Genomic DNA, 15,000 nt, shown 5'->3' on the forward strand with positions numbered 1-15,000 from the left:
TAATCATTTATTAGTAATGTTTTCAGTGTTTTCGGGTGCAGATGAATGTGAATTGAATGTGAATGATGCGGACTCGTCATCTCCGCCTATATGATCGTTTCATACGGATTACATAATCTGAGAATATTTATTTTCCATTGGAATCTCTTCATTCAAAAGTAAAAATTTCAAGCTTGCTATAGATATATTTCTCATGTCCATTTGTGTGATGCGCTCAAGTTTAAGACCGAATCGACAGAAAGCGCCATTATTTTACAAAAGCACAACGTTTTGCTGTTATTGTGAGTTTACAAAGATAAAAGTAGACCCTTTACAGTTTGCATTATTATCTGTATGACTGAGTATTTTATGTCTGTATGTCATGCAGTAAGCACTCTCTCCACACAAACACTTGGATATGCACTAATAATAGCGCATATTTATCAAGTTAAAAGTGCGCGTTTTCTAGGCCGAAACATGGAGGAGAGAGAAGCATGAAGAGGGAAGTTAGCTAGAGGAGAGATGTCCTAGACAACGACAACGACTAACGTTAGAATTATATTCTCCTGAATTTTGATATGGCCGACACACGACCAAAGAGACGACGTTCCGATGAACAAATAGCAAAGAAGAGGGAAAAGGAGAAGGAACGCGCAAAGTCCCGAATTCATGACTGTTTCAGGGAGCACGGAAGGGAGGAGGGGATGGGATGAGGAGGAGGGAGGGGAAGGAGGAGCGAGGGGGAGGGGACGGGATGAGGAGGAGGGAGGGGGAGGGGACGGGAGGAGGAGGGAGGGGGAGGGGACGGGATGAGGAGCGAGGGGGAGGGAACGGGAGGAGGAGGAGGAGGGAGGGGGAGGGGACGGGATGAGGAGGAGGAGGAGGAGGGAGGGGGAGGGGACGGGATGAGGAGGAGGGAGGGGGAGGGGACGGGAGGAGGAGGAGGAGGGGACGGGATGAGGAGGAGGGAGGGGAGGGGACGGGATGAGGAGGAGGGAGGGGGAGGGGACGGGAGGAGGAGGAGAAGCGAGGGGGAGGGGACGGGATGAGGAGGAGGCAGGGGGATGGAATGAGGAGGAGGCAGGGGGAGGGGACGGGAGGAGGAGGAGGAGGAGGAGGAGGGAGGGGGAGGGGACGGGAGGAGGAGGAGAAGCGAGGGGGAGGGGACGGGATGAGGAGGAGGCAGGGGGAGGGGACGGGAGGAGGAGGAGAAGCGAGGGGGAGGGGACGGGATGAGGAGGAGGGAGGGGGACGGGATGAGGAGGAGGCAGGGGGAGGGGACGGGAGGAGGAGGAGGAGGGAGGGGGAGGGGACGGGATGAGGAGAAGGGAGGGGGAGGGGACGGGATGAGGAGGAGGGAGGGGGAGGGGACGGGAGGAGGAGGAGAAGCGAGGGGGAGGGGACGGGATGAAGAGGAGGGAGGGGGACGGGATGAGGAGGAGGCAGGGGGAGGGGACGGGATAAGGAGGAGGCAGGGGGAGGGGACGGGAGGAGGAGGGAGGGGGAGGGGACGGGATGAGGAGGAGGGAGGGGGACGGGATGAGAAGGAGGCAGGGGGAGGGGACGGGATAAGGAGGAGGCAGGGGGAGGGGACGGGGGGAGAAGGGAGGGGGAGGGGACGGGATGAGGAGGAGGGAGGGGGAGGGGACGGGATGAGGAGGAGGCAGGGGGAGGGGACGGGAGGAGGAGGAGGGAGGGGACGGGATGAGGAGGAGGCAGGGGGAGGGGACGGGAGGAGGAGGAGGAGGGAGGGGACGGGATGAGGAGGAGGGAGGGGGAGGGGATAGGATGAGGAGGAGCGAGCTAGCCTCCGTTTTGTTTGACAACACTTCGAACGTCAACAAGTAGTGACGTCACCCAACATCACTTAGAGCAGCTTTAACATCAGAGCGCGCGGAGTTGTGAAGTTGCTGCTACTTACATATTACGAATGTTTGGGTTTCCCGCCGTTAACGATCTGTCCGTTACAGCCTGCGTTATTCGCCCCCTTTATCAAGCTTTTTTTTCTGCGACTAAACGACTAATAAAATTTCGGTCGACTAAGCCTCTTCTAGTCGACTAACCGTTAGTGGACTATTAGCGGCAGCCCTTGTGGACACATTCATGTAGATGTTGTGGGGTTACACTGATCATCTCATCATCATGTTTAACTTTTACTTTTTTCAAGTAACTAGTAAAGTAATGCATTACTTTTAAAATTTACAACAAAATATCTGAGTTACTTTTTCAAATAAGTATCGCTAGTTACTTTTTCACATTTATTGACTGACAGTTCTCATGTTGAGAGAAATCGTAAGTGCAGAGGTGTGTGTGTGTGTGTGTGTGTGCGTGTGTAGCTAGACTAAATGTGAGCATTTACATTAGTACTTGCACAAACAGATTCAGGATTATTCTAAATGAATAAAATCAGTAAAATGCAATATCAGAATACTATGCCAACCTCCAATAATTATATATTAAATAAAACAAATATTTTATGCATTTAATCTCACTTAATTGACCAATGTACTTGCTGCTGACCTTTGATGATTCAATTACACATGCATAAGCAAAAATGACTTTAGAATTTTTTTTTTAAGGACATTTTTTTATTATTTTTTTATCGGTAAAGTAAGTGTTCATCTTTTTTTCTCCTGCATCCTATTCTTCCGTTATCCAGAATGGCACTTTTTTGTTATAAAAACAAAAACAAAACGAGCCCTGCCCAGGTGGGAAAATAGTAGCGCAAAAGTAACATAACGCATTACTTTTCTTAAAAAGCAACTAAGTAACGCAATTAGTTACTTTTTAAGGGAGTAACACAATATTGTAATGCATTACTTTTCACAGTAACAGTGGAGTCCTCGACGTGATACGCAGGCATACGCCGTATTCCCACTGGAAAAGGCCAAGGATTTCCGTATATCCACTTAAAAAGTGCAAAGATACGCAACAACGTCGTTTTGTGACATAACTTTCACACTTTCATAAATTCACCTCGTCTGTGTTGTGAAGCACTGACTTTTGGACCATTGCGGTGTCCCTGGCCTGTGACCTGGATCTGACGTCACTGAGGTACAGCACAGTTGCTTGGCGTCAACTTTTACATATTTTTGGCCACGTTTTCGCTCGTAACTTCATAAAACATGCTCCGATCGTGGAAAATGACATTTGGACAATCAATGTTTACAGCAGATTCTCACTATTACAATGAGTCCAAAATCAGCCAGTGGAAGCTCTCGGTGAAATGAGTCCAAAATCAACACAATCCATTGCATTGATCACGAGATATTCCTCACGGAGGAACAGTTTTAAAAACGTCCATTAGGGGGCATCAAGGACTGAACAAAAAGGCTACATTGGTACTGTACTACTGTAACTTTTGATTATTTTATACAATCACCACAAAATTTGATCCAGATGCAGCTCACATGTAGGGGAACTATATTTGACCTTATTTAGCTTCCTGAGTTTTAAGGAAGGAATAAGAAAGATATGTAAAATTATTATAAAAAAAAATTATCAGCAGTTTCTCAGCACGAGAATGTTCAAATGTAATGATTTCAAAAAAAGTTTTTTTTTTATCACAGTATACTCGCTACAAAAAACTAGACTACACCACCGGCCGGTAATATTATAATTAGATCCTCTTGTACGTCAGAAGGGGAGAGAAATATGATCGGCTTATTTTATGACTTGCTTGCAGACAAAGGGTTTCAGTTTTCACGTTTTCTGTGTCGGTAGAAGCACCGGATTATAGCACTTACACACGGGGAAAGCCAGATGTTCATGAAGTGTCCCCAGTTCTCTCACCTTGATCAGCATGAACTTGTGCATGGGCTCGTACCACTGCAGCAGAACCACACTGGACTCCAGCGCACAGCACAGGAACACACAGCCGTTCTGAGCGTTATGAGCTGCACACACACACACACACACACATTTGAGTGAGCATTTGAGGAAATATTTATGCTTTTACTTGTGTATTTATGAATCGGATTTTGTAAATGTGAATTGTGCGGTGCATTTGTGAGTTTTGTTTTGTAAATGTGTTATTTTTGAGGCTGAAGGCTCCACAGTGTGTTGATGTACAGAGCCAGGCTTTGAGGTAAGAGTGATCTGGATTCTCTCACCCACTGAACACGTCCTGCATCCCTTTGTGTCTGGAATCTTCGTGCTGATCGCAAACTTCCTGTTATGAGACAGCGAGAAAACAGATTAGATTGTGTGGTTGTGTGTGTGTGTGTGTGTGTGTGTGTGCATCTGTGCTTTTCCTTTATATGGGTCACTTAGTCACAAAGTTCCGTTAAGAGTGATGGACGCTCTGTGTGTGTGTGTGTGTGTGTGTGAGTGTGTGTGACTGTGTGTGTGTGTGGTTTCTCTGTTTTAATGCATGTGTGGTTAGAATCGAACACCTCAGTGTTGCTGCAAACTGGTGTGTGTCAAACTGGTTAATGCGCCCCTATTCTTCTATTTTAAAGGTTCCTGGTTTTGTTTTGGTTCCTCCTACAACAGGTTCACTTCAAAATCACTTTCATTTTCTGATAATTTTCATTGCAGCATCAGCTCTTTTCAAGGGTTTCTGCTCAATTGGTCAGATGACCCAGTCTGTTGTGATTGGTCTACTCTGCTCTGATTGGTCAGATGATCCAGTCTGTTGTGATTGGTCTACTCTGCTCTGATTGGTCAGATGGCCCAGTCTGTTGTGATTGGTCTACTCTGCTCTGATTGGTCAGATTGCCCAGTCTGTTGGGATTGGTCTTCTCTGCTCTGTTTGGCCAGATGGTCCAGTCTGTTGTGATTGGTCTACTCTGCTCTGATTGGTCAGATGGCCCAGTCTGTTGTGATTGGTCTACTCTGCTCTGATTGGTCAGATGGCCCAGTCTGTTGTGATTGGTCTACTCTGCTCTGATTGATCAGATGATCCAGTCTGTTGTGATTGGTCTACTCTGCTCTGATTGATCAGATGATCCAGTCTGTTGTGATTGGTCTACTCTGCTCTGATTGGTCAGATGATCCAGTCTGTTGTGATTGGTCTACTCTGCTCTGATTGGTCAGATGGCCCAGTCTGTTGTGATTGGTCTACTCTGCTCTGATTGGTCAGATGACCCAGTCTGTTGTGATTGGTCTACTCTGCTCTGATTGGTCAGATGGTCCAGTCTGTTGTGATTGGTCTACTCTGCTCTGATTGGTCAGATTGCCCAGTCTGTTGGGATTGGTCTACTCTGCTCTGATTGGTCAGATGGTCCAGTCTGTTGTGATTGGTCTACTCTGCTCTGATTGGTCAGATGACCCAGTCTGTTGTAATTGGTCTACTCTGCTCTGATTGGTCAGATGGTCCAGTCTGTTGTGATTGGTCTACTCTGCTCTGATTGGTCAGATGGTCCAGTCTGTTGTGATTGGTCTACTCTGCTCTGATTGGTCAGATGATCCAGTCTGTTGTGATTGGTCTACTCTGCTCTGATTGGTCAGATGGTCCAGTCTGTTGTGATTGGTCTACTCTGCTCTGATTGGTCAGATGGTCCAGTCTGTTGTGATTGGTCTACTCTGCTCTGATTGGTCAGATGGCCCAGTCTGTTGTGATTGGTCTACTCTGCTCTGATTGGTCAGATGGCCCAGTCTGTTGTGATTGGTCTACTCTGCTCTGATTGGTCAGATGGCCCAGTCTGTTGTGATTGGTCTACTCTGCTCTGATTGGTCAGATGGCCCAGTCTGTTGTGATTGGTCTACTCTGCTCTGATTGGTCAGATGGCCCAGTCTGTTGTGATTGGTCTACTCTGCTCTGATTGGTCAGATGGCCCAGTCTGTTGTGATTGGTCTACTCTGCTCTGATTGGTCAGATTGCCCTGTCTGTTGTGATTGGTCTACTCTGCTCTGATTGGTCAGATGGTCCAGTCTGTTGTGATTGGTCTACTCTGCTCTGATTGGTCAGATGATCCAGTCTGTTGTGATTGGTCTACTCTGCTCTGATTGATCAGATGATCCAGTCTGTAGTGATTGGTCTACTCTGCTCTGTTTGGTCAGATGGTCCAGTCTGTTGTGATTGGTCTACTCTGCTCTGATTGGTCAGATGGTCCAGTCTGTTGTGATTGGTCTCCTCTTCTTGTTTCCAGTCTCAGCACAGTGCAAAGGAGACTGAGCCTGGGTTCTCCCAAGGTTTTTCTCTCCATTCTGTCACTGATGGAGTTTTGGTTTCTTGCCACTGTTGCCTTGGCTCTTGGCTTGCTTAGTTGGGGACATTTAATATTCAACAATATTATTGATCTGCCTTTCTTACGGTGGACGATGATGCAATTTACTTCTAGAAACAAACTTTGTTGTATTATTTTCATGTTATCACTGTGAAGCTGCTTTGATACAATCTGTACTGTAAAAAAGTGCTATATAAATAAAGGTGACTTGACTAGACTTGTTCAGCCAATAAAGACCACAAACTGGCAAATTATGCAAATTATACAAATTAGTTCTAAGCCTACACAGGTTCAGCAGGAAGTGAGACTGGAATTACTGACGAGTCGTTTAAGGAAGTTCAGAATCGCTTCTTTCATTTAGGAGACAAAAAACTCCACTTATCTGAACTTTAATCTTTGAAATTTTGCAGACCTTTTACAATCACAAACAGCTGTATTACACACTGCACGAAAGGGAATATCTGAAAAAACATAATATGGGCACTTTAATAATTTAAATGCATATGTTGCAACAAAAGGAGGCAGTTACCGTGGCAACAGTCTGTGTGTGGGCAAGGCCACTATGCGATGCTCTCTGCGTGTGTGTTCGTACAGCTCCTTCAGCGCATGCGAGTGCAGCTGCGAGGACTTCCCTGTTACACACAGCAATCACTCTATCTGTCAGTGCCAACAAGTTTAGCACTGTCAAGCTGCAGTGTATTGTGTCGAAGCACATTTCCACCACATGAGAAAAAAAATCATGCTTTGGTAAATCATAATTTTGACATAAAAAGTAGAAATTATGGCATACAAATTCTAAATTATGTTTTGTGATTATGTATATCAATGACTAAATTATGTATGTCAATGAGTTTTTACATCATAATTTTGACTTTTTATGCCATAATTGCACCTTTTTGTGTCATAATTTCAACTTTTCATCTCATTATTTTGATTTATTATGTCAAAATTTTGACTTTTTGACATAATCTGACTTTTTTCAATTAGAATTTTAACTTTCTATGTCAAATTCGACTTTAATATCATAATTAGGACATTTAATGTCAAAATTCCAACTTAAGACATCGTAATTTTACCTTTTTATGTCATAATTATGTCATAATTATTCACCTTTTTGTCATAAATATTACTTTTTTAATTCTGAATTTCAATTATGTCAATATCGAACTTAATATCATAATTAGGACTTTTTAAGTCAAAACGTTTTCAAGTCATAATTTCACCTTTTTATGTCATAATTAGTACTTAGTATGTCAATTTCAACTATTTATGCCATAATTATGACTAAGTCACAATTTCACATTTTTTATGTCATAATTATGACTTAGTCGCATAATTGCGAATTTTTCATAATGTAAATATGTCATAATTTAGACTTTTTGATATAATCTGACTTTTTATGTCAATTTGGATACTTTAATATCATAATTAGGAATTTTTGTGTTAAAAATTTGACTTAAAACTTCGTAATTCCACCTTTTTATTTTATAACTATGACTTTTTAGAGTCTGAATTTCAAGGTATGTCAATATCGACATTAATATCATAATCAGAAATTTTTAAGTACAAATTTCAACTTTTTATGTCACAATTTTACCCTTTTTATGTCAAAATGATTTAAACTTTTTAATATTATTAGGGATTTTGCGTCAAAAAATTTACTCAATAAATTACTTCTTAAGTCTAAATTTCAAATTAATTAATATTACTATAATTCAAAATCGTTTTTAATATAATTTTTAATATCACTTTTTAAGTCAAACATTTTTTTCTCACAACAGTAAGTCATAATTTCACCTTTTTGTCATAATTTAGGACTTAGTATGTCAATTTCCCCTTTTAATGCCATAGTAATTTTATTACTTAAGTCATAATTTTACTTTATTATGTCATAATTTAGACTTTTTTGTCATTTGTCATTTACAAAATGCATGATATTATGTTTCTTATGTGGCAGAATTGGTCTTCCATCCGTATTGTATAAAGCGCTACATAAATAAAGATGATTGACATGCAGGTTCCCATGATCTCCATCTGATTGTTCCTCACCTGAGACGGACATTAAGACGTTTCCAATGGTGTAAACCCACACACACTTTCCTGGAAACAGCTGAGAGAGAGAGAGAGAGAGAGAGAGAGAGAGAGAGAGAGAGAGAGAGAGAGAGAGGATCAGATCGAGCTGTAAGTGTCATCAGGAATGAGTGTGTGTGTTTGAGTCTCTCACCAGCTCCATGGTGGTCTCAGACCCGTTGAGGTTTAGTGTGAAGATGCCCTCATCGGCCCCAAAAATCAGGTGTTGATCTAAACCAGAGAGCAGGAGCGTTACTGAGGGTCTCGGGTCAGAACACACTCCAGAAGAAGATGGAGAAGGCGTACCTTTAGTGACGGGATGCTCCCATGGGGTCGAGCAGTTGAGCTTTAGAGGACAGCCGTGGAAAACCTTCCTGAAGACGATCTGCTCATCATCAACACACACACAATATAACACTGTGACTTATATAATGCAACTAACATCAAGCATCAATCAATTATTATCAAATATAATAATTAATATTTGACAACATTCCTGAATGTAATATTTTTTCTCTCTCAAAAATGCAATTTAATTTAACCTTTTAAATTATTTGTAATTTAATTTAAGAAATAATTGAATTATTATAACATTCAGAAATATTGTAAAATAATATAAAAAATTATATGCTTTCTCTCAATAATTTAATATAGTTTAATTTAAACTTTTGAATTATACATGATTTAAAATCATTTAACAATATTTCTGAATTTACTAATCATTTTTTTCTCTCAACAATGAAATTTAATTTTAACTTATAAATTATTTCTAATTTAATTTAAGAAATAAATTAATTCTTAAAACATTCAGAAATATTTGACAATATTTCTGAATTTAAAAATATTGTTTTCTCTCAGCAATGTAATTTAATTTAAACTTTTAAACTATTTGTAATTGAATTTAAGTAATAATTAAATTATTATTTGACAATATTAATAATTAATATTTCACAATATTTCTAAATGCGATAATATCTTTTCTTTCAATAATGTAATAGTTTAATTAAAACTTTTAAATTATACATGATTTAAACATTCAATTCATTAATAATTTAATTCTTTTAATATTCAGAAATATGTAAATATTTCTGAATTTAATAATAATATTTTTTCCTCAACAATTCAATGTAATTAAAATTAAACTGATATAACATTCAGAAATATTGGACAATATTTCTGAATTAAATAATATTTTTCTCTCTCAAAAATGCAATGTAATTGAATTTAAACCTTTAATTTAATTTAATAAATGATCATAACATTCAGAAATATTTGACAATATATTTAAACTAAATAAATAATTTCATTATTATCATATTCCAAAATATTTCGACAATATTTCTGAATTAACTAATATTATTTGTTCTCTCGACAATTCAATGCAATTAAATTTAAACTATTAATTTAAACGTTTAACTTTTAATTAATAATATTTCTCTCAACGCTGCAGTTTTGCCCGGTGCAGCTCGACCTTATTCCCGCCCGGAGAAGCAGGTCGAACACGTACCGGTGGTTTCCTGATCACTGGACACACACACTGGACCGGATCCTGAACGAGAGCGAGAAACACACAGTCAGACGCTATAAAGTATAAACCACTTCCTGAGAGCGAGAGCATGAAGCATGAAACCGAGACTCTTGCAGATGCAGAGCAGGAGATCGAGAGATCGAGACACCGATCACACACACACTTACACACTCTTACAGGAAAATAACACAGTGTTGCAGGAGATCCAACACACTGGGCCTCACACACACTTCCTAAACTCTAACAACACTTTCTGTAAAGCTGCTTTAAAACAATACAAGTACAAATAAACAAGTTGAATAGAGAGTGTAACTGAACTGCCTGAATGAGACGCACCTGTGGAGCTTGCCTTCTTCTGCGGTCTTTCTTAGGCGGCAGTTCAGGAGGAAGAAGATCCAGCGGAGGAGGATCAGTGTGAAAACTGGAGAACGCAGAGGGATCTACACACACACACACACACACACACACACACACACACACACACACACACACAGTGTGTTAAACAGGTGGATCAGGAGCAGTGTTGTGTGTAACTTATTACAAGTAACTTGAGTTATGTAATCAGATTACTTTTTCAAGTAACTAGTAAAGTAACAAATTACTTTTCAAATTTACAACAAAATATCTGAGTTACTTTTTCAAATAAGTTCTTTCAGGTTGCATTGTTTTTCACATTTATTGACTGACAGCTCTCCGGTGCTCATGTTGAGACAAAACAAAGTGCAGAGGTGTGTGTGTGTGTGTGTGTGTGTGTGTGTGTGTGTGTCTGTGTGTGAGAGACACTCACCTGAGTTGACGTTGCGTACGGAGCGTGGGCGTGGGACGGGTCGAGTGTGTGCGCGTGTGTGTGTCCCGCTGGACGTCCTGAAGAGTGGCGTCGGGGGGCTGACGGCCAGAGCTTTACTGTGGTCCTCGTCTGCGGTCACACTCTCCTCTGAACTCGTGCGGGGCTTCGGCTGCTCACACACATATACACACATATCAACATTTAAGTCTTTTTATGAATTTATTTTCATATTTATGATTAATTATATATTTCAACATTTTAGCCTTTTCTATGAATTTATTTTCATATTAATGATAAATTAAATATTTCAACATTTTTGCATTTATGAATTTATTTTCATCATATATATATAATATATATATATATATATATTTTTTTTTTTTTATGTATATCTTGCCCTATATTTCATGTTTTACTATGTTTTTTATATATATTTGTTATTTTATAGTGTTGAGCATGAATAACAGTATTTAACAGGATTGTAAACGTTTAATGTTCCGCTGGAACGTAACGTTTCTTCTGAAGTCTTTAATGTCTCTGATCTTACTTTAGGAGGAAGAGGAGGAGGAGCTTCATCGCTGTACTTCAGTGTGCTACTAAACAGAGAAGACTCGTCAGATCATTCATAATTCAATAACAGACTGATGTGTGTGTGTGTGTGTGTGTGATTATTGCTGAAGTACCTCAGTGAATGACTGACAGGTCTGTGGTGGAGAAGAAGGTTAGAGACATGATTAATAACCACAGATAAAATCATACACACAATCACATATGCATGAGGAGGACGCTTATGGTGAATCAGTAAAATGAACAATGGAATTATGATGAACAATTAACAAAACAAGTAAAAAAAAAATTATAAAAAAAATAAATAAAATAATAATTAACAGAGTGTGGATTTAAAATCATATTTAGTTCCCTGAAAAAGCTCCTAATCTTTGTTGTTATTGTTAATTAAAACTTTTAGAAATCAATGAAAAATCTATTTTGTTTATTGAAATAATATATATTATTTATCATTTAAAATGAATTAAAAACAAATATAAAATAAAATAAAATATAAATAAAACATATTTTTAAAACATCGATAGAAAAATAGAAATGTTTCCTTGACAATTAACTGAAATAAATAAGTTGAATTAACCTAAAATAAAATGAAAGGTAAATAGAATTATTTAAAAAAAAAAAAAACTAAAAAAAACGACTAAAAATAAAATAAAAACTAAACTAAACTAAACTGAATTAAACTAAACTGAAATATTAATGAAGAAGTTTAAAAACATCAATAGAAAAATAAAAATGTTGCCTTGAAAAAAAAAAAACGACTAAAATTCAAATAAAAACTAAAACATATATAATAAAATAAAATATTAATAGAAAAATTTAAAAACAACAATGAAAAAATAGAAATGTTGCCTTGGCAATTAACTGAAATAAATACATTGAATTAATCTGAAATAAAATGAAAGGTAAATATAATTATAAAAAAATAAATAAAAAACGCCTCGGTTACGACTGTAGAGGGAACGAGACGCTGCGGGAACGATTTGCGTGATGATGTCTTGAAGTCAGAAATCAGTCCAATAGTGAGGCGGGTGACGTCACGAACCAGGAAACTATGAAGCCTGCCCAAACACAGCAGCGCTAGCTTCTTAAGGTCTGAGCAAGTTGCTTACAGGCACGTAGGAGATATGGCAGGTGACGCAGCGGGAGCCAGAGCTGCATCTACTCATTTGGTGAAAGTGCTAGGCCGAACGGAAGAACTCGGTTTTGGTATGCTTTGCCCCCGAAAACAAACCTCAGGAACTTCCTGTGATATGGAAGGATGGAAATTTGTAAGTATGCGTCCTTGGGATCTATCGTGACAAACCAGTCCTCGGATCTGATCTGTGGGACGACTTGTCCCACAAGATTTTGAACTTTAGCTGCCTATACTGACTCGTTCAGGACTCTCAGATTCAATATGGGACGCAACCCCTCCATCCTTCTTTGGAACGATGAAATACCGACTGTAAAACCCGGTGTCCCTGCTGGAGGGAGGTACATGTTCTATGGCCCCTTGCTCCAACAAGTTTTTCACTTCTTGTTCCATTACCAGAACCTAGGACCCCCATAAACCTGGACGGGCGAGACCCGAACTGTATTTGATAACCCTTTTCTATGGTTTGCAGGACCCAACGAGAAATATTTGGCAGTAGCTTCCACGCCGTCAACTAGAGGTACCAGCCTCTTGAGACAGGCTTCTGGATTTTGTTGTTGTTGTGCAATCAGCCCGACGCCCTGTAATGGCGAACCGGCAGAGAAGGACCGAACTGACTGCTCTGGGACCCTCCTCATAGGGGACGGCCATCCCCGGACCACTACGTTTCCGGGTGGACCCTGAGATATCTGCTCGCCGGAGACCGCTGCGCCCTGAAGCACACGAGGTGGCGGGGTTAGCATAACGGTCCCCTGAGGGCACCGTATAATGAGGTGTTGACCGCTCTGCTTCGGGGGGGACTGCCCTCATTGGCCTGTGTCCTCGGGCGTCAGGACCTTTTCCCCGCAGCCTTCTTGGAAATAATGGCGGTCCTCAGATCCGTCTTACCCCTCGAAGGCTGCGGTTGAGAGCACTTTCCGTATCCCCAGTCTTTTTGTGGGGGAGCATGAGAAGAAATGCTCTGTTTCTGTGTGGCACGGTGTAGTGATGTATGTCTCGAGACCACTTTTACGTGGTCTCGGTCTTGTCACGGCCTTGACGGTCTTTGGTCTTGGTCTTGTCTTGGTCTCGGACCTCTCGGTCTTGTCTAGGTCTCGCTGTCTCAGACCGACATAGTGGTCGGGGGATTTAGCAATACAATACTACAATATCCACGACGACACAACGTTCGATAATGCAACATTATTATCCGCAACGGAACAGATTGAAGCGCGCGTCCGAGTGAAGACAGTGCGGCGTGTGCGCGAGCCACGAGAAAACACTTTATCCGTGCCACTGATCGCAGCGGCAACGAGCACTTTGATCACTTGATTTAAAAAACACATATCAGTGACATGATGGGTTTTAACTTCATTCAGGAGATTTTGGGTAACTGCACAACTGACAGATGACTTTGAGCGCACCGCCAACGGTGTGTGTGTGTGTGTGTGTGTAACCATAGCGACAAAACGACCAACTTTTGGATCCTGCACTTAAGCCTATAATTTCGTTTTTAAAAATGTAATTATGTATTTAAAAGTTGCAGAATGGATTAATTTGGAGACTCCGAAATCGGCAGAGATAGGCAGGCATTTGCTTAGATGAATTTGTGTCTTTGATATCTGTGTGTGTGTGTGTGTGTGTTGTTTGATTACAGTATTGTATTTAAGATGGTGTTAGACTAAATAAATGGTCTTTTAAATATCATCTGCATATCTCCGTTGTGTTGACTAAACATTAGGCCTAATCCAAGTTTATAATTCTGTATCTTTAATTTGATGTTACAATTTCATCTACAAATTAAGTATAATTTCAATTGGTTACATATTTCTCATTCTTTAGACAGTTGTTGGAGGAGCAAGATGGTGTTGGAGGTGTTTGATGTTTTGTCAGATGAACCAGTCAGTACCAGTCATGTCAGTCCTCAACGGTACACAAAAGTTAAGGGAGTCTCAATCCTCTAATAGTGCAGTAACAGCCGTCATGCAATTGCTACACAGTTGATCTCACCCAGTCTGCAAAAACATTTACAGTGAGCTCACAGTCACACACATGACATGGTCTGTCTCTGTATTGTTCTGCCTGTGTAGTTGAAGTAATACCGTCTAATACAGGGATGGGCAACTTCGGTCCTGGAGGGCCACTGTCCTACAGAGTTTAGCTCCAACCCTTAAAAAATCACCTGCCTGTAATTTTCTAGTAATCCTGAGGACCTTGATTAGCTTGTTCAGGTGTGTTTGATTAGGGTTGGAGCTAAACTCTGTAGGACAGTGGCCCTCCAGGACCGAAGTTGCCCATCCCTGGTCTAATATGTATTGAATGTAGCCTAAACTGCGGCTGAACCCTAGTATGCTGCTGTTCTTGAATTCATACAAGTTATTGCTTAGCTTCAACACTAGTCTGTTTTTTTTTCCTCCGGTCTCGACTTGGTCTCTGTTTTGGTCTCGACTTGGTCTTGGTCTTGACTTGGTCTTGTCTTGGTCTCGATATACCCTCTGGTCTTGGTAGTGTCTTGGTCTCGGTTTAGGCGGTCTTGACTACAAGTCTAGCACGGTGTAAGGAGCTATCTGTAGATGTTTGCTCCCGCTCAGCAGCGGCGGAGACGTGTGTGCGGCGAGGGAGGAGTTCCTGGGATGCAGCCGCTTGTTTAGCTGACTCCTGAAACCTCTCGACAACCGAATTCACTGCGTCGCCGAAGAGGCCAGAAGGTGACAGAGGTGCTGAGATTGAGCCAGAGATGTCTCTCAGTGGCCACCAGGGCTGCCATAGAACAGCCGATAGTTTTAGC

At 40.7% G+C, this 15,000-nt stretch overlaps 1 protein-coding gene across 3 annotated transcripts in view; it reads right to left on the reverse strand.

The window, feature by feature from the left end:
• The window catches only part of map4k1 (mitogen-activated protein kinase kinase kinase kinase 1), a 40,788-nt gene that overhangs the window by 5,506 nt on the left and 20,282 nt on the right, over positions 1–15,000 (reverse strand). For 2 of the 3 annotated variants that reach the window (XM_079886527.1, XM_079886528.1), the window contains exons 17-27: positions 11,218–11,238; positions 11,082–11,127; positions 10,535–10,703; positions 10,084–10,187; positions 9,727–9,768; positions 8,526–8,604; positions 8,374–8,450; positions 8,199–8,259; positions 6,679–6,781; positions 4,092–4,150; positions 3,772–3,875 (exon numbers count right to left, since the gene is read on the reverse strand). In XM_079886527.1, coding sequence (XP_079742653.1) covers positions 3,772–3,875; positions 4,092–4,150; positions 6,679–6,781; positions 8,199–8,259; positions 8,374–8,450; positions 8,526–8,604; positions 9,727–9,768; positions 10,084–10,187; positions 10,535–10,703; positions 11,082–11,127; positions 11,218–11,238 — 865 coding nt within the window. Of the gene's footprint in view, positions 1–3,771; positions 3,876–4,091; positions 4,151–6,678; positions 6,782–8,198; positions 8,260–8,373; positions 8,451–8,525; positions 8,605–9,726; positions 9,769–10,083; positions 10,188–10,534; positions 10,704–11,081; positions 11,131–11,217; positions 11,239–15,000 lie in introns of all 3 variants that reach the window. The other variant, XM_079886526.1, reaches the window with a different exon arrangement.

Source organism: Squalius cephalus, assembly GCF_949319135.1.
Source record: "Squalius cephalus genome assembly, chromosome: 11".
In the NCBI taxonomy this organism is placed as follows: domain Eukaryota; kingdom Metazoa; phylum Chordata; class Actinopteri; order Cypriniformes; family Leuciscidae; genus Squalius; species Squalius cephalus.